This window comes from Scardinius erythrophthalmus (assembly GCF_964197995.2).
Source record: "Scardinius erythrophthalmus genome assembly, chromosome: 9".
Taxonomy (NCBI): domain Eukaryota; kingdom Metazoa; phylum Chordata; class Actinopteri; order Cypriniformes; family Leuciscidae; genus Scardinius; species Scardinius erythrophthalmus.
In genome coordinates this window covers 3,865,951-3,887,016 of record NC_138229.1, presented here as the reverse complement: position 1 = coordinate 3,887,016, position 21,066 = coordinate 3,865,951, and the positions used below count along the sequence as shown (strand labels likewise).

Below are 21,066 nucleotides of genomic sequence, written 5' to 3'. Positions count from 1 at the left end.
TAAGAAAAAGCAGCCTTGAACAAATGTGTCTTAATCAACCCTTTGAATTGTCCCAACGTTGGCGCACTTTTGATTGTAGAAGGAAGTAGATTCCATAGCTTGGGGGCTTTAAAGGAAAAAGCTCTTTCCCCCATGGTCTTGAGCTTACACAAAGGCTGATGTAATAAGAGGGAATTTGCAGAACGGAGAGAACGCGATGGAGTATAAGGGCTAATAAGATCACATTGGTACTCTGGAGCGATACCATGTAGTGCCTTATATGTTAAAATGAGAATTTTAAAATCAATTCTCGCCTTTACGGGAAGCCAGTGCAGCTGTGAAAGGACCGGTGTGATGTGCTCACGAGGAGAGACGCGAGTGAGCACACGAGCAGCAGAGTTCTGTATATACTGTAGCCTGTTTAATGATTTTGCTGGAAGGCCAGAGAACAGGGCATTACAATAGTCTAGCCTAGTTGTGATGAAGGCATGTATGAGTCTTTCTGTGTCAACAAAGGAGAGAAATGGTCTAAGTCGAGCAATATTTCTCAGATGGTAAAAAGCAGTTTTAGAGACCTGTTTTATATGTGCTTCAAAACTCAATTGTGGGTCAAAAATTACACCGAGATTCCGCACCTGTGGAGAGGGGGTTACCCTGCTAGAGTCAACAATCAGACTAACCTGATCAGCCTTACGAATAGCCACCACTATCTATCTATCTATCTATCTATCTATCTATCTATCTATCTATCTATCTATCTATCTATCTATCTATCTATCTATCTATCTATCTATCTATCTATCTATCTATCTATCTATCTATCTATCTATCTATCTATCTATCTATCTATCTATCTATCCATCCATCCATCCATCCATCCATCCATCCATCCATCCATCCATCCATCTATCTATCTTTCCATCTATCTATCCATCCATCCATCCATCCATCCATCCATCCATCCATCCATCCATCCATCCATCCATCCATCCATCCATCCATCTATCTATCTATCTTTGTTGACATGCTATGCTTTTCCTGTTAAAAAAACACAGTTTTACTAATTTATTTAATTTGAATTCAAATTAAACTGGAATTCCTAGGATCCCTTTACCTGTCTGTGATTGCTGGCAGGATAAAAAACATCCAGAAATGGATGCCGAACACCAGGAGGACCTGGAAAATCACTTTTCCCATCACAGTCTTGCGGAGGTACAGAGCGCGATCCACCACCATCGTGCTGAACTGGATGAGAACCATGACGAGGAATGGCCCGGGAACTTGGTCTTCTGACAGCGAGGACGTGATATCAGCTCCTGCCTGATGTTTCTGTAAGCCAGAGAAAACAAACATCAACACAGAGCCACGCAACAGCAGGTCAAGAAGAAGAACCGAGGATTGGTTCTTTTAAGTATGAATTTTATCTGAAAATCTTATCTAATTCCTGCATAGGCAAACTGCATCCATAATTAAATTTTTTCAAAATATGTTTGCCCTCAAATACTATTTTTTCAATTTCTATTTAATAACATAATTTAAAATTTACCCCAAATGCCGTGAAGCCAAAGACAATAATGATGAAATCTACGGTGTCTGCTAGAAACATGAAGACGTAAACATCCGTCACGGCGTTGTACTCGGGATGGATCAGATTATAGAAGAACTGACGGATGGGCTGATAGATCCTAACCAATCTGAAGAAAGAAGAGAAACAGAGACTGAAAATATAGACTAATGAAGTATATTAAAAATATTAGGATGAAAGAGTGCACATCAATCAGCCAAAACTATCAGCATGAAATGGCTTTCATAACCCATTTTACTTCCATAATCTGAAAAATGTAGAGTGGCAATTCATTTTTATCCATTGGGAATTGATTGGAAGTGTAGGATCCTATGAAGTTTTTCTAAATTCCATTTAGTTTTTTCCCCATTTTCATTTTTCTGGATTCTGTTTTCATTTTTGTGGATTCTGTTTTTGATGACCATTGTCATCAAATTAATTCATAACACTTCAACAATTTAATAATTTATTCAAATTTTAACTACAATAGTGCCCTATGAAATACATTATTATTATTTTTTTTTTTTTTAGAAATTTGGTGTTTTCGGTTTGGTAATCAATCAAAATCAAAACTTTAACAATGTAATTAATCTTTTAGAATGTAAATCAAATTAAATTTGATCAATAGGAAGAAAGGAACAGTCTGGTGGAGAAAATCAGGTCCATCTGAATTATTTTCCCACACACACTCACTTTTTGAGCAGGTAAACCTTTGCTTTGATGAGTTGCTCTCGGATCTTCTCCATAATCATTTCTTTCCGGCTCTTCGGCGGTACTTCTGGCTCACTGCTTTCTCTAGGAACGCTGTTCCGTGTGCTTGTGCTGCCTGTGAATCAAACCAGTACCAAACGTCACCACAATTAAACCCACAGCAATGCTTAACCCCAGAATGAACAGAAAGAGCACATTAGCAAACATAATAGCATGTAATTTTCACTGGTCTGTTCAAATACATGACCTTGACCAACCAGATTCATGATGTGTAGATTACTTACAAGTCCATTACTGATTACAAATTATTTGACTTTTTGATTACTTTTAACTATCACATACATTTGAACAGGACTGTTTTGTACCATATTGATAGCATTTTTTAGATTTAAGTCATAAAAATGTCAAATATTTTTAAGTCACCACTGGTGTTCCTCAGGGTTCTGTCTTGGGCCCTCTTCTATTCATTATTTATGTAGGTACAAAAACTATTCTGACAGAAACATCTGATTGCTTTTCTGAGGCTATTGAAATCTCTACAATTTTTCCTTGCCCACAGGTTAAGAATCTGGGTGTCGTCCTCAATAGCACTGTATCCGTCAAAGCTCATTTTAATAACATCACGTATGCTGCATACTTTCATCAACGTAATAATAATCGTCCTAGTCTGTCTCTCTCACACAATGAATAGCACTGCAATTCTTATTCATGCACTGGTTACTACAGTTATGGACTACTATTACTCTATAAACTTTAGTTGGTTCAGAACAATGAAATTGTTTTGACATTTACATTTAATCATTTAGCAGACGCTTTTATTCAAAGCGATTTACAAATGAGGAGAGCAATAGAAGCAGTTCAACTAACAATAGGACTATGACAATAAGTGCTACTGTATGACCCTTCCCAGTTTAGTCTAACGCAATTTAAAAAGAAATAGATATAGAATAGAAGAGAAAACAAAGTGTTAGTATTAATGGATCAGGTGTTGCGGAAAAAGGCCACATTTCTTGAAAATGGCTACAGGCTCAGCAGCTCGGGTTGAGTTGGGCAGATTATTCCATAAGTCTCTTGAAAAAGTGAAGTGATTTCTGTAAGTCTCACCGCGTTTGGAGCGCACAGAGGAGCGTCGGGAGAGCTGAGGTCCGCCGCTGGTGCTCTGCCGCCGCAGATGAGGCCGATGCTCAGGATAACGCATATGCATGAGCACCTGGGACGAGTCCACGGACATGCCGAGGTTCACGGTCTTCAGCGAGTACGCTGGAGAACTCCTCTTCTCTTCCTCAGCTGGAATCACGACCGCCATCTTCCCCTCGTCCACAGACTCGTCCTGATGAAGACACGCATCTTTTTGGGACGTTTTAGGGTCGTCTTCATCCCAGAGACCATGACACTGAGACAAAGAGAGAGAGAGAGAGAGCAGGTACACTAAATGAGATTAACTGGACGCATTGAAGCCATTGTGATGGTCTTTGGTTAGGAAAACAAACTGGAAATTGAAAATAGTGCTTCATCCGAGACCCATTTATTGCCTGTATAATCAAAGTTGTAAAGTACATAAAAGGCACTTTCCACAAATGAGATAAAAATTCATGTACCATTTCTTTAAGCAATAAAAGTATAAATCCCACATTTTCCATCTAAAATCCCTTCTAGAAATTTGTTAGATTAAACTATCTACTAGTTGAAAGCTTGGACATACTTGACTGAATTTGTTTTTCTCATGATCTTAAACTTTGTGAACCGTCTTCGTCTTAAATGCTTTACAACAAAATCAAGGCTTTAAGCTGTATTCTACAGGTTTGCAAAAATAATTGCAAACCTCATCTAAAAAATGTTATCTAAAAGGCTTATAACATTTAGTTTGACCAGCCGAGAGGTGTACAAACAATTTTCTGAAGGCTAAGCAGCTTCTCTTTTTGGGTTGCATTTTAAAAATCATGCATAGGATTACAAGCAGCCTTTTTTATTTCATAAAATCAAACGCAAGTAAATTCTATTATTTTCCTACAAACCTAGCATTCCTAAACCTTTGCTTTTAAGACTTGATTTACTTCTACATTTAATAAATATCACTTATTGAGAAAATGTATCAGTGCACAGTTTACTAAAAAAATAATAATTAAAATGTTATAATTATAAAATGTTTAACTCCAGGTTTCAGATTTTGAGGTATTTTTTACAGGCACAGTTTTTTTGTGATATTAGTTTACCCTGGTGAAAAGTGCAATGTCATGCTGAAGCTTCGATTTTATGAAATAATCTGAAACCTGGAGAGGAGAGGAACCTCAAACATTAAGAATTGATTTTAAAATCCATTTTATGGTTCAAAGCTCTCAACAGTCTAGTGGTTTCGTTTTGATCTCATAATGTCTGATGAATTATGTTTCCAGCTGTACCTTGGCACCAAGCTGCTAAATATCTCAAAGCTAAAGCAGAAAACAGGCGAGGCAAGCGTTATTTATTCCCAACAAGACTTTGGACTATGGAAATCAAGCAGTGTGCAGATCTTAAAGATTAAATAAATATGCAAACTTGTACCGTGATCTGTCTAAATACTCGATTCTGATTAGCTGGACGGTGTGCAATGAAAACGTTCAATGCACAGGTAGTTCTAGTCAGTTTAATCACTGATCTATATTAATGCACAGTTTTCGCAGAAGATCACAGAAGCATTCAAGAGCACAGAAACTTGTTACATGAGACTTTTATTAATAAATAAACTGAATAGCTACTGAATAGCTACATTATATTTCTCAATGAGGGAGTTACATCCCAGTTTTTGAAACTTGCTGCTTCGTTGTAAATAGAGAGAGAGACGCCGCACAGACGCAGGTAATTCACACACGCATCTCTCTGTCTCTTTATCTCGATAATCAATTCAAATACATTCTATGATTCATTCATTTAAATGTAATCGTATGCACTACTTTATCTCTGTGTTTAAAGTGGGCAGAATGCTAGATCTAACTATAAAAAAAAACAGAATTTTTATCCTTTCGGTCAAATATTGCACTGCAATCATCAATAACAGCTTTAACTTGACAATTCTGGCAAATGACCGTGGTATAAGCGGGATAATCCACCGCTAGCTGTGCATTAAATAATTTGAATGCTCTTTATCTCTGACAAATATTAATATACGGTACTAATAAAATATACGGTAACACTTTAGTAAAGCTACTACTACTAGTATGTCGAACACATTCACGTTTAACTATGACTTTTGCCTCAATATACTCCTAATTTATCGCTTATTAATAGTTACTAAGGTAGTTGTTAAGTTTAAGTATTGGGGAGGATTAAGGGGTGTAGAATATGGTCATGCAAAATAAGGCATTAATATGAACTTTATAAGTACTAATAAACAGCCAATATCTTAGTAATATGCATGCTAATAAACAACTAGTTTATAGTGAGAACTGAACCCTAAAATAAAGTGTTCCCAAATATACTTATTTAGGTTTTTATTTGCATGCATTCTGCATTTATATTTGCATATGCTAACCATACTTATTCCGCCCAGTACACAAGAATAGTTTATTTAATAAAGCATGAAAATGCATGAAATGTGCTTTAATGACAAGGTTTATTAGTTCTACTGACTTTATCAAGTTTAGCATCACTACGATTAGATGGACATTATGTGGCAAATTAAATAAGAGTAAGAACCTTTAGTATGGATCTGTGGAAGAACAGCATCAGCAGCTGCACCAGGTCATAGTGCACGTATCCTTCTTTCTTCTCTATGCCGAGGATGTTGGGAGGATGGTACGGCTTCTTCTCGTTGACTTCCACGTTCTGGTTGAATGGGAAAAAGCTGAACTGGAAGAAGTACTTGATGACGATGGTGACCTGGAGGACATAAAAACATATTTACAAATGATATAAACATTTTAACAGATGCTACTGGACTCCAAGCAGATTGGCTAGACTTAAACTAAAAGATACTGCGCTATGCTGGCGGTGTAACAAAGACATAGGAACTATGGTTCATATGTTATATGAATGTGACAAGGTGGAGGAACTCCGGGAGAAAATTGTACAGTTTGTTAATAATACTTTAAGTCGGTCATTATATAAGAACCCTGCCTTGTGTATGTTGGATATTATACAGCATATATGTATATATGTCGACAACAGATGCTATGGTGCCGTCTAGTCACATGTTGCACGGGTATATTTGTGGCAATGGCCAACAATACATTGTATGGGTCAAAATTATAGATTTTTCTTTTATGGCAAAAATCATTAGGATATTAAGTAAAGATCATGTTCCATGAAGATATTTTGTAAATTTCCTACCGTAAATATATAAAACATTTATTTTTGTGAGTGAATGCTGCACAATCGCCAACATAAATTAACAACTTTAAAGGAGATTTTCTCAATGTTTCGATTGTTTTGCACCCTCAGATTCCAGATTTTCAAATTAACAAACCATACATCAATGGAAAGTTTATTTATTCAGCTTTCATATGGTGTATGAATATCAATTTAAAAAAAAACAAATTAAAAAAATTCTGTGGGCCTGCACAGAATCTGTGCCCACAAAATTCAATACACAAGTCATTTCACCCAAAACAAACCCTGACCTCTGTGTAAACGATGGCCGTCATCCAGAAACGCTTGCTGGGCCGAGGAACAGAGAGCATCGCCCACAGGAAGATGAGGATGGGCAGCACCAGTGTCGCCATGGAAGCCGAGATCATGTGGTTGAGGATGATGACCAGGTAACAGACCATCTCAGAGTGCGCCACCAGCAGGTTATAGAGAGAGTAGCACAGCTGCAGGCCCAGCGGCTGCGATCTATAGAAACTCTCGGAGTTCTCCAGCTCCTCGTCGTAGAACATTCTGGATAACAGTGGGAAAACAGATCACATTAAATCACATATCAACGATTATACCTACAATACCTACTGTGTATTAGTTGTGCTGGTAAAGGGGAAAGTGCATACTTGAGTATGTACTGCAGCAGTGTTGCATATAAACTAAAACTATTTAAAAAAAATTGTTAATTGAAATAAGCGAATAATAAAATATAAATATGTAAATGACATACTGAGTGTTAGAATAAAGTTTACGGATATCAAAGATATATATATTAGATTAACTAATATATAGAAAAACAAACTTTATGTTTTTTATGTTAAACTTTATATATACTTTACCTATACTATCTCTCTCTCTCTCTTTCACTCTCTCTCTCTCTCTCTCTCTCTCTCTCAAATATATATATATATATATATATGTGTGTGTGAGTATACAGTACATGTTTATATACACATACAACTTGTTGCCTTTGCAACTTACTAAAATAATTATGTTTATACTATATTTCTTATACTATATAATAAGAAATATAGTATAAAAACATATACTAATTTCAGTAAGTTGCAAAGGCAACATATCAAAAAATTGTATTTAGTTTAAGTTCTAAATATACTAGCTGAAAAAAAAAGGTCAAAGAAAAATAAAATCACACACCTTTCTGGAAATATATATAAATAAATAAAAAATGATAAATATGACAAAAAGTACATAGCAAACTTACTAAAAATTAAACTACAAATAAAATGAAAACTGAAAAGCTTGTTCAAAATATCAATACAACTATAATAATGTTACAATTCCTGTCTCTTTTCTCCTGTCTTGTGTTTAAGGACATTTTGGAATCTTATGGAATTTTCGGAATCTTATTTTGGAAGTGTATTTTTGTTCCTATTGTTCCTGCTGTTTGACTTCCGGTGATTACTTCCTGTTTTCTCCGTTTCCATTGCTGCCTTGTTTGTTTGTTTGTTTCCACAGTTACCCTGGGGTGCGTTTCCCGAACAATGCCGTAACTCGTGCTTAACTACGACAGTACAATGCATCGTTGAAGAAATCAACTAGCTAGTTGACATGGCATCTGAGGACTATTTCTCATTTTTCTCAGTTATTTTGCTTTATTTACAGATTCAATCATAGGCTCATTCTTACATAGTAGAGCTCATGCGCACTCTTCAAAAACGGTGCTTTAAATCTCTTGACAAACTAAAAGTCGTAAATTACATTTGTATGTATTCTAAATAAAAGACACCGGTTGCACTGAATGTCATCTTGCTTATTTTGCTCAAGATAAGGATTTACTAAGTCCGCATACATGTCTTGCAAACTAGAAACTGCTTCTAACCACAGGTTAGATCCAACCACACAACTTTGCGATGCTGTTTGCGAATGTTCGTTAGAACGATGGTTTCGGGAAACACCGACTCGTTGAACTGCCGATAATGACGGAACTTGCGAACATAGTTGGCTAACGATGCTTTTGGGAAACGCACCCCTGGTTAGTCTCTATAGCCACTCATTACCCACACCTGTTCCTTGTTATCTTGTGTATTTAAGCCCCAGTTTTCCTCTGTTCTTGGTCTGGTGTGGACCTTCATGGTTCAGTTTTGCCTGCCTTGCCACTTGTCTGGATTTACTTTTGTTATGTTTTGTTGAATGTCTTTTAACTGCATTTGGATTCTACTCTCCCTCGTTTCTGAACCAACCCACGTTACAAATACTATACACTAAAATAACACTGGTATGTAGTGAGATATATCAGTATTGGGATTTTCTACCACATTTATGCCACTTCTTGATACAAGACCCATTTAAATAAGCCGTCATGCAAAACGACTGACTTGTTGAGCAGCAGTTCGCTGGCGGTCAGATCGGTGGTCGTGGAGGGCAGCAGAGGGTCGTCCAGATCGGATTTGCTGTCCGGTGTCATCACCATCAGACGTTTATCGCTGTCGCTTTCGTCGCTCACAGAGAGACGGTCGAAGCTCACGGCTTTGCTGTAGCTGGGCGGCACGTCAGCGTCTGAGGTGTTTGGCGCGTCTGTGTCTGGAGTGAAAATCTGCCCGCTGACCAGATCCGTTTGCACGTTCTCCGGTCCTGAGGATTCACCTTCATCCTGATGGATTGAGTCTTCACACTCCTCATCATCAGTGACACACTGCTCTTCCTCTCGGTGATCATCACACTCCAGCTGAGGATCCTGAACATCTTTCACTGCTTCCTCTGGATCCACCAAATCCCATTGGACTTCCTCTTCCTCTTCCCGCATCACTTCCTCCTGATCGTCTCCCTCAGGTTCGTCCTCACTGGCTTGGCGCTCCGGCTCTGCTGTTTTCTTCCTGTCCTCCAGCTGGTCTCGCTCGTCCTCAGCCTCGTCTATCGTGTCGTTGGTGCCTTGTCGAGAGAACAGTGTAACGCACTGAGTGGCTTCACTGGAAAACACAACACAAACAGGAAACAGCTTTATATTACAATCACTATAAACATATCAACGTATGAATTGTGGAACATTTTCAGAAGACGTTTTGACGTATAGGGTTTGAGTAACAACATTTCCTGTAGTGCTGTATTAATGAAAAAATACACAAATAGATTAACTTAAACATTTACTTTGTCTTCCCAAAATGTATATTTACCACTGAAATATCCTTGCTTTTTTTTTTAGGATTTCATTAACTTTTAGAAGTTACTTGATGTCCAATACTTCCAAAACGTCTGATAAGTAGAACCAATTATTTGACTGTATTTTTGACAAAATAATACCTAAATAATGTTATTCTACAATAATAAAAATGTGTATGTAAATTTTAAATGTATTATGTACATACAATTATTATTTTGATATATATATATATATATATATATATATATACACAAACAACATTTTTGTAATTATCCTTATATTACTATTAGTTTAAAATAATAAAATGTATTAATAAAATGAATAAAAATGTAATAGATGACATTTACAATATTAATACTATACTAATTAATATATTAATATAATACTAATTTTATTAGTAATATATAATATAATATTATATATAATATATATATTAGAACTGTCAATAGATTAAATGTTTTAATCGCACACTTAACGTGAAATAAAGCATACACCATTTATCTTCATAACACGTTCATTTTGTCATCAATTGCCATATCCAGCAAAGTTAACCATCAGATTGAAGAGTGATTATTTTTAACAATTTTAACGCATTAAAGTTTTTTAATCAATCGCATGCATTAATGTATTAACACTGACAGTCCTAATATTTGTATATATAGTCAGATAAAACAGAAATGTGAAAATATCAGTTAATATTTTCATTTATTTTGCTTTATTTTTCAGGTTTTCCATTGGCATGGCAAACCTGTTTACATTGTAAATAAATAAATAAATAAATAAAATAAAATAAAAATAAATAAAAGGAGTGTGGAGGGTGAGGATGAATGTGATGAAGAGGATTATGAGTTGTTCATTATGAGCACCTGGACATGGCGCTGCTTCCGCTGTCCGCCGAGGAGTTGGACATGTCCAAGCCGTACATTTTGCGCAGTTTGGGACGAGCGCGTTCACTGGTTTTGGGAATATTCTGAGGCAAGTCGTCCAAGTCGTCCAAGGTGGACTGGCGGGAAAACAGCATGGTGGCTTCGGTGTATGCGCTGATAGATGGACAGATGGACAGATGAGTGGAAATATAATGCAATGAAAAAGATGACAAGAAATCATGAGGGAAAAAGTCTCCTGGTTCTCAGATGTTGCTCCTGAGAGAAAAAAAAAACACTTAAATTGTGCTTGTCATGAAAATGTCGCAATGCAAAAACTCTGGGGGGAGATAGATCCTATACATTTTTTAAGTTATGTGATTTGTAAGACAAACAGAACTTAAAATACTTTGATCTCCTGAGATATGGACAACACAAACACATACTGCCATTTGTCTCCAAACCCTCAGAGTGAAGTTGGTTAGATATAGTCTTACCTTAATTAAGTGTGTTCATATCTATGGGGACTAAATAATATATTCTAGAATGAACAAGTAGAGTACAGCCGTCTAGGATATTAGTCAATCACCTCTGTCTAACGAACGAGACTGAGGAGTTTGAGATTATTAGATCATATACCCGGCCGGTGCGGGACTCAAATTGTTGGGTGATCGAGTGTAAAATGTAAAGAAAAGAGTTAAATAAAATAATCAAACATTCACCTACATTTAAAGTCCCCCTGTGGTGAGAATCCAGCTTTTAATGTTGTTTTTGTGTCTATGTGGTGTTTTTAATGTGCTTTAAGACAAACCATGTGCAAATTCATAAGTCGACACCATTGCTGAGTATTTTCTCCTTTAAACTGCAGTGAACCAAAGAGTCTCAAAAACACGCTTTGAAATCGCTGGTGTTTCTGACGTCATAAACTACCTTGTAACCAATCAGATCAACGTGTGATCGTCAACCAGTGGATCTCTGAGCTGAGTGAGTGAGTGGAGGCGGGGCTCATTTGCATATTCATAGAACCGCGAATACTAAATGAGGCAAGGGTTTCGAGTTACATTCAAGATATTTAAAGGCATGACGAATATTTTTTCAAGGAAAAAACTTTCAAATATGTCATTTTGGTGATCAAAGGTGTGTTTTAATTAAGGGATAAAATGCTTGACTACAGGGGGACTTAAAAGATTAACAAGCATCAATTAAACCTTTTTCATTTTTGGAGTCTTTCCAAAAATAAAATTTCTCTTTCATGAAATGAAGAGGATGGAAAATGACTTTGCAACACTGAAAAGCACAAGAAACCTTCACCCACTAATCGGAAACTGTCGTTGATCTGATTGGGCGGGTCTTGCAGATTCAACCTAAAATAATAAGGTGGAGGATGAGCACCTGGAGATGCTGTCTCTGGAGGCGAATCCAGACTGGGAGGAATACAGACTGTGTCCGACCCGTCTGCGGCGGGCTCTGATTGAGCCCGAATCCTCCTCACTGATCCGGTCCAGTCCAGATTCACAAGATCCACTGAGTTTCATCTGCTTCTGGTAGTACACATGGATGCTCTCACGGGACGGCACGTTTCCCTACAGGACAGAGAACACAGGGGATCAGTTCTAGACCCATAGCAGCTTGGCTGATTCATTACGTTTTTGGATTATTCTCAAAAACATGTTGCACCTTGTGCAGATTCCAAAAGCTACCAATGCATTTTAATGACAAATATTATATTAAATATACTTTTTCTGCAATCAATTTCCATCATTAAATTATATTAAAATAAAGTATATAGTGATAGACCGATATATTGGCTGACAATTTTGAGATTTTTCTACATTTAATAACAAGGATCCCTGTAAATAATGGCAAATGTGCCATCTGATGATGTTTGAGACGACACTACAGATGACAAAATTTTACAGTACATTGATATTAAATTATTCACGTGTAATTCAAAGACAGAATTTTTCTCATTTATTCTTATAGAGCCTGTTTGGTTTAGTTTCCCCTTAAATATTAATTCATGCATTAACTATCAAACATGTACTAACACATTGTGTGCATCTTGCTATAAGTAAATTCCAAATATCAGCCATTGGCCTCACTTTCCTCTTTAGTAATACCCTGGAAATCCAGAGTTCTCACGAGAGCACAAGTTGAATTTGCTCAGGGAGTTTTCTCTGGCGTCGAGTAATGATGCTCATTAAATATGCCCTTGTATCCGAGCTGCACCAATCACATCGGGTTATCTGATATAGGCGGGCCAGAGGCGAGCTAAACAGAAGACGACAGCGCTGTGACGTCGAAGTCATTAGTAAACATTGCAAGATGGCTTTGGATGAACACCAGTTGTTTGAAACGGCTTTGGCCGCTACAATGAACGAGTTAGACTTGGCTTTTTATCTAAAAGAGGAACAGAAGACGGGGCTTGAATCGTTCCTTTGCAAGAAGGGCGTTTTTGCTGTTTTGCCGACCGGATACGGCAAGAGTCTAATCTACCAGTTAGCGCCGCTGGAAGCTAAGCGTATGGGGCTTGTTGTGATTGGTCGTAGTGTTATCCAATTGCGTGCAGTGAGATTTTCAAACGCATGCTTGGTGCCGCCCCTCGAGCTGGACGAGTTTCATTAGTCGATGCCAGACCATTAATCTTTCAGATTTAGGTCTGGATTTCCAGGCTACTTTAGTATACTGATAAAAAAATATATTTTTCAAGTAAAAAATAAAAATTTTATATACACATATGTTGGGCTTTCATGTTTTATGGGGATATTCCATAGACATACTGATTTTTTTTTCCAACAGTATACATTTTTTTTTAACCCTAAACTGTTTTCCTCATGGTAGCAAAAAAATATACCCACAAGGAAATGTCCTCATAAACAGCGTATATGTTGTAATACGAGTGTAATGCCCATGTCATTATACAAATTTGTGTCCTCATAAATCATATAAACAAGCACACACACACACACACACACACACACACACACACACACACACACACACACACACACACACACACACACACACACACACACACACACACACACACACACACACACACTTTCTTGTACATCTATCTTTATGAGGACATTCATTGACACAATGCAATCTCTAGCCGCTTACCCTAACCTTACCCATCACAACTAAGTGCCTAACCCGAACCCTGACCCTAAACCGACCCTTAACCTCATTATAACCTTATCCCTAAAACCAAGTCTTGACCCTCAAACAGGCCTTTAAAGGGCTCTCAGAAAGTGAGGACCGGTCAAAATGTCCTCATTTTACTCTCTTTTTCCTCACTCCAATGGTCTAAAACTCAAACTGGTCCTCACAAATATAGTTGTGTACACACACACACACACACACACACACACACACACACACACACACACACACACACATATATATATATACAGTGCTATGCATAAGTTTAGACACCCATGCTAAAGTTGACTAAAAAGAGGAATAAAAAATCATCTTTTGGAAATTGAACTTAATGCCATAATTAAAAAAAATAGGAAAAATCCAACCTTTAAGGACACCAATTTTCTTTGTGAATGAATAATGTATCATAAATAAATAAATGTTCTTCCTTGAAATACAGGGTGCATAAGTTTGGACACCTCTATGTTAAATTCCCATAGAGGCAGGAAGATTTTTATTTTTTAAAGGCCAGTTGCTTCATGGATCCAGGATACTATGCATCCTGATAAAGTTCCCTTGGCCTTTGGAATTAAAATAGCCCCACATCATCACATAGCCTTCACCATACCTAGAGATTGGCATGGGGTACTTTCCATAAGATCATCTCTCAATGCAAATCAAACTAGCTATTAGGCTAACTGAAATAAAACCATGCCAATCTTCATTCACAAAGAAAATTGGTGTCCTTAAAGGTTGGATTTTTCCTGTTTTTTTTTTAATTAAGGCATTAAGTTCAATTTCCAAAAGATGATTTTTTATTCCTCTTTTTAGTCAACTTTAGTATGGGTGTCTAAACTTATGCATAGCACTGTATATATATATATATATATATATATATATATATATATATATATATATATATATATACACACCATGGTCTTTATCTCTGTGTTTGATTTAAAGCGGGCAGAATGCTAGATCTAACGAGCCGTAACTGATGAAAATAAACATAATTTTTACCCTTCCAGTCAAATATTGCACTGCAAACATCAATAACAGCTTTAACTTGTTAATGCTGGCAAATGACCGTGGTATAAGCGGGACAATCCATGGCTAGCTGTGCATTAAATCATTTGAATGCTTCGCTTTGCACTGGGCGATTCTTTGCCTCGATGTCATGCATAAAAATGGTTTAATGCACAGCTAGCTGTATGTATAAGCATCAGTAGAGAACCTTTTTGACTTCTCTGGTCAGCATGCAGCGCTCGATGCGCAGGACGGTGGAGATGTCGATGTACTCCCTGCAGACGGAGTTCAGCCACCTGGTGATGCTCTCGACGGTGGTCAGAAACAAGACCCACGTGAACTTGATGATGTTGAAGACCCTCTTGATGATGTTGTCTACAGGAAGTGGAAAGTTACGTTTAAGTTGTTCAGAAGTTTATATGAACTTGTAAAGCGAACGTGTGCCATGAACACACCTGGTCCGTCAGTTTTCTCTTCCTCTGAACTCTGACGTTCTTCTTCACCGACCTCTATCGCCACATGAACTACACACAAGAAGTTGCTTGTCCATTGAGACCAACTTTACAATTACGGACACAAATTTTCAAATGTTAAAGAGTAGCTGTACCTTCTTTCTTGTCTTTTCTGTGTCTGCGCTTCCAGAAATAACGCCTCCCTTTGCCTCTTTCCTTCAAGACTGCTTTAGAGTCAGTGATCCAGGTATGATACACAAACTACGGAGCAACAGCAATAGAAATTCATCCATTAATGACGTGTTTGAATACAAGGACTTAAACACACAAACATATCCAGCCATTTCAGGAAACCAGTTGAAATTTAACCCATGATTCAAGTTTTAATGCAATGCATTTTTCATTTTGATCATGAATGTGTATTTTATCCCCTGAAAAGGCTGAATTTGACAAGCGCATCCACACACTGCATACAAACAACTGTTTTCCATCCGAATATTCCAAATCTTTGAAAAGCCACTTCCAATTTTTGAATTGCATGGATATTGATATTGATATTGATGAGTATGCATTTAATTATCAGATTAAATGGAGTTGTTTGAATCCAGGTTGCACAAGAAAATGGAAAATTCAAAGACAGAAACTGTTTTTTGCTCCATTAATATCAGAATGTTTCACATTCAGTGTGAATGCTATTTCTTATATGCAATGGAGCAAATCACACAATTTACTAGCAACAACATTAAATGATAACATTTTAAAATAAGGTTCCATTTGTAACAATTAAGCATTTATTACATTAAGCATGTTAATTTCAGCATTTACTAATACATTATTCAAATCAAAGTTCTATCTGTTAATATTATTTAATGGACCTGAGCTGACATGAACTAACACATGAACTGTTGTATTTATTATATTTTATTCATAAATACTGTACCAAATGCATTGCTCATCAACTAATTTAAATGAACTAATGGGACCTCATTGTAAAGTGTTACCAATGAAATTATTAAAAATAAACCCCCAAAAAAACACACCAAAGACACAACATTCACATTGAACACCACCTCTAAATCATTTCCATTCCATGCATCTTTGAAGGATATTTCACATTATTTACAATCTCATTATATTTACAAATATATATATCTATCATAGTTGGAGCAACATGGAATGGAAATCTTCCAATAAAACACCATCAGCAAACACAGATAAACACAGATGAGCCGTTCCCTGCGGTGGTACCTTGGCCGCTCTGATTAAATACTGCAGAACAGTTTTGGGCAGTTTAATGACTGATCGGGGTAAAGCCAGGAGGGCCGAAGCAAACTTTCTGATCGCTCGCTGAGAGGAGAAAGAACCAGGAGAAAGTCACAGCATCAGTGTCCTGAAACCCTTCAAACAGTTACAACACTAAAACAACAGATGAACAATTAATACATGGGTTTGTAACTAAAAAGATGGAGGAACCGACGCAACATTTTGATTAAGCGGAGATAATGTACAGATGATGGATGTTGGGCTATTTGATTGGGGATTGAAAGAAAAAAAAAAATCACAGAAATATCATTAAAACTGCAATTTAAAGTCCCCCTGTGGTGAAAAATCCAGCTTTTAATGTTGTATATATGTCTGTGTGGTGTTTTTAATGTGCTTTAAGACAAACCATGTGTAAATTCATAAGTCGACGACATTGCTGAGTATTTTCTCCTTAAAACTGCAGTGAACCAAAGACAGTCTCAAAAACACGCTTTGAAATCGCTGGTGTTTCTGACGTCACAAACTACCTTGTAACCAATCAGATCAACGTGTGATCGTCAACCGTGGATCTCTGAGCTGAGTGAGTGAGTGAGTGGAGGCGGGGCTCATTTGCATATTCATAGAACCGTGAATACTAAATGAGGCAAGGGTGTCGAGTTACATTCAAGATATTTTAAGGCATAAAGAATTTTTTGTTTAAATATGTCATTTTGGTGATTTAAGGGATACAATTATTCTTCAGGGGGACCTTAATATGGATCAACCGGAGACTTTGAATTCTCCTGCTTCTAAGATGTTTCTCCTGAGAAAAAGTCCTCAGTAATCTCACACGTGTCTCCTGAAGAGTTTCAGAAGAGATCTCAACAATGTCTCAAACTGCTCAGATTCATGAAGATACCAACGCCCGCAATCAAAAGTCAGACAGCTCAATATGAACTCGCAAAAGTCTGATCAAAATGATCTAAACTCATTCATTTTATACCAAACTCATTCATTTTATACCAAGCTCATTCATTTTATATACTCGGTTTGTGTTTATTTTTATTTCTAAATGGAATTTTAGGCCAAACATCTGCGACTGCCCACTTTCATTCAAGTCCTTTTTTTCTTACTGAATATCCTTTAAAACTCTGAAGTAAAATGTTGTTTGTGAACACTGTTTAATCTTGACTACGTCTTCTGAGCTATAACAAATCAACCCTATAAAGCCAACTGTCTCATATTCGATATGCACAATTTATGGCCTGTAAATGATCCACATGATTGAAACGTTGCTGATAAACATGTTGCACACAATCTACATGCCGTCTGTCGTCTGATTGTTTTTTAGCAAGTGAAAGATATTTTAGGATAATTGTAAAAGCGTCCACCTTTAGCTCATGGTTCATGTGTCTTTCTGCTGTGAAATCTGCACTGATTTTATCAAGTAAATGAAAGAATAAATTGTATATTGTTAGTAATATAATATTTCAAAATGAACACTTACTGATCTCTCAATCATCATTGTATTGCATTGCATTATATGTTTTTAAACTACAGAGCTTTGATCATAAAACTAAGCATTTAAATATCAGCTTAATAAGACATATTATTAGCAGATCTAGAGTGACGACTGATATTTATATGCATTTTATATCAGTAGTATGATATACTGCTATAAAGATCTCACTGATTTACATTAGAAGCATACCAGCATCTGCACCAAATTGCATATTTTTGCCCAGTTCATAAAACCGAGGTGTTTTTTCTCCTCAAGTATGAGATCCATGTTCTCACTATATCATATATGAGCCATAACAAGCCTGATATGATACTCAGAAAATGCATATGATTTTTTTTTAGATTTTATCTAACGGTTCAATAAACTGTCACAAAAAAATCTAGATTTTTTTCGGACTATTACGTCAAAAATCAGACTTTACCGGGTTGAAATTAAAGTTTCATTTTAATAAAAATACATTTTAATAATGCATTTTAATAAAACAGCAATTGCCAATCAAATGAATCCATAAAATGGAGGGGAAAAAAAGAAAGAAAAAAAAGTTATATATCTCTAGTTGGATTAGTCAGTCATCTAACACCTCGGAAACACAAAAAGTTGTGTAAATTCGGTTCAGTCACCTGAAAGGCTGATCTCTTGGGTGCTTCTTCATCTTTTTTCTCGTCGTCTTCCTCTTCCTCTTCACTGTCAGTTTCAAACAGGTAATAATCACCACTTCTAACCACTGAGAGAGGAACGGAGGAGAGCGTTTAGCCAAAACAATCATAAAATCAGCAAACAGGAAAATAACATGCTTTTGATGATTCATATACACATGTATATATATATATATATATATATATATATATATATATATATATATATATATATATATATATATGGTAACACTGTATAAGGAGTATACAGTAATAAAGTACTTGTTCAATAAACAATTTTCAGGTTTTGCTCATCAGACCACCTGAGATACCATTAAATACCACTAAATACCAAATACCATTAAATCTCTTGATTAAACTTACCTGAATCTCTAAATCTGAAAACCGTACAGTCAAACTTATTTTATCAGGCATAACAGAACATCAGCGCCAAAACAAAAACACTAAAACTGTAGAAGATTAAATCTTGCATATCCCATTTTATACATTTTAATAAAACAGCAATTACCAATCAAATTAAGCCATTAAATGGAGAAAAAAAGAAAAGAAAAGAAAGACTACACAGTTATATATCTCTAGTTGGGTTTAGTCAGTCATCTAACACCTCGGAAACACAGCTGTGTCTGCAGTTTCACAGATGCATTGAAAAACAGTAATTGGAAGAGAGAAACTGCCTTGTGTCCTTGAACAGAAGAGCCACAATGGAGAGGGAGGGCAGGGGAGGATGCTGGGAAAACAGTTCAAAACTTTATTGAAGTGACAAAACCAAATACTGGCCCTATAAAGCTCTAAAAAAGATATTATTTCTATAGTGATTACTGATTAGAGGGTCTCTCATTTAAAAAAAAACATGGTACAACAGTAATACCATGGCTTTTTGGACAGGATCATGATAGTAATACTATGGTAGTGTTTGCAGTAAATTGGAGTGCATGTAAATACCATAGTATGTGAATATGGCAACCATATTCAATCATGTACCATGGTATTACCGTCCGATACCATGACAGTAAAATTGCACCTTAATGCGTTTTCTTTAATAACAATCATCATTCTAATCACTATTAAACAAATATTAACATTAATGAAGTTGTCGCAGGTTTAAAGTGAAATCGCATCTCCTGTGCTTCAGTATCACGCTGATAACTGAGATCAGCACATCAACGAAGACAAAGTAAATACCATCTCACCCATTTCACACGCTGAGAAGCACCAAGACTATGAGTTTGAAGGTATTTCTTTTGCTTTTTGATGGTTTTCTGTTGAGCACTTTCTTTGTTGAAGAGGATACAAAGAGAGGGACCATATCTTTTGGTTTTACAAAGTTAGTTGTTCACCCAAAAATGAAAACTTACTAACACTTGTGTCGCTCAAAAGCTCACCAGATTTTTGTTCTCCATGGAAATCAAAAGGCGAAGCTCTTTTACATACAATGAATGAAAGATGATTTGCCAAAGTTTTTTAGCTGACTAAATTTGTTTTTGCTTTGTTTGAGGCAAAGTGATCAAGATGTCCATGGACATTCAGCTTTGTATTTTTGTATTCAGCCAAAGTTTGGGGTTGGTAAGATGTTTTTTTTTTATATTTACGAATTATGCTCACCAATGATGAATTATTTGATCATAAATACAGTAAAAAAAAAAAACAAATTAAATATGTTAAATATTATTAGAATTTAAAACTAGAAAGTAAAGTTAGTTGGGACAAACTTTCATGTTGGCTTGACAAAGCCTTGTCTGAAAGTTTTATAAGCTTTCTAGCATGTTTTATGTTGTTAGCATGTCTACGCTTATGTCTAAGTTTAGCATTATTTTACATTTTTCTAGCATGTTTGCAACAGATTTCAATACATTGCTAACATGAATTAACATGTTACTAGCATTTGTTTTAACAGATTGTTAGTATGAATTAACATGTTTTAGCACGTTATTTACATGAATTAGCATGTTGCTAGCATGTTTTTTTTAACACGTTGCTAACATGAATTAGCATGTTGTTAACATTTTTAGCATTTTGCTACCGTGAATTAGCATGTTCTAACCATAGACTGTATAAAACAATGGACATAGTGTCCGTGGCGTCACCCGTCAGTTTCGTAAGAGCATTTTTGAAGCCCAAAGTGGGCGGATAACCAAAAATGGTCAAAGAGGTGGATTAGCTGAGGTGATGTAACGGCTAACAGACAGCAGACAAACGACTAGTAGTGACAGCAGCGGCAATCCACCTGTCACTCAAGTGGCCACCTGTAAATCTCGGCATATTAACTCTGTTTTGGATCCTGTCTCTAGTGGCCAGTCGATGAATTGCAGTTTAAGTCACTTCTGTTTTGGATTCAAGAGAGAGACTGGAAGGTTGTCGTTGGATTTAACACATTACTAGCATTAATTAGCATGTTGCTAACATGTCCTAAGCTAGTTGCTAGGCATTTTTAGTATATATATATATATATTGTTTCAT

The 21,066-nt window shown here is 36.3% G+C and overlaps 1 protein-coding gene across 1 annotated transcript in view; it reads right to left on the bottom strand.

Moving 5' to 3' along the window:
* piezo2b (piezo-type mechanosensitive ion channel component 2b) overlaps positions 1-21,066 on the bottom strand; it is a gene marked incomplete at both ends in the record, with an annotated part of 108,352 nt that overhangs the window by 8,216 nt on the left and 79,070 nt on the right. Inside the window, 14 exons of the mRNA XM_081373360.1 lie at positions 1,094-1,308; positions 1,526-1,673; positions 2,237-2,369; positions 3,359-3,647; positions 5,927-6,109; positions 6,850-7,108; positions 8,923-9,513; positions 10,571-10,744; positions 11,960-12,150; positions 14,946-15,112; positions 15,193-15,261; positions 15,345-15,450; positions 16,438-16,536; positions 18,574-18,677. Of these exons, the coding sequence (XP_081229486.1) occupies positions 1,094-1,308; positions 1,526-1,673; positions 2,237-2,369; positions 3,359-3,647; positions 5,927-6,109; positions 6,850-7,108; positions 8,923-9,513; positions 10,571-10,744; positions 11,960-12,150; positions 14,946-15,112; positions 15,193-15,261; positions 15,345-15,450; positions 16,438-16,536; positions 18,574-18,677 (2,728 nt within the window). The remainder of the gene's footprint in view (positions 1-1,093; positions 1,309-1,525; positions 1,674-2,236; positions 2,370-3,358; positions 3,648-5,926; positions 6,110-6,849; positions 7,109-8,922; positions 9,514-10,570; positions 10,745-11,959; positions 12,151-14,945; positions 15,113-15,192; positions 15,262-15,344; positions 15,451-16,437; positions 16,537-18,573; positions 18,678-21,066) is intronic.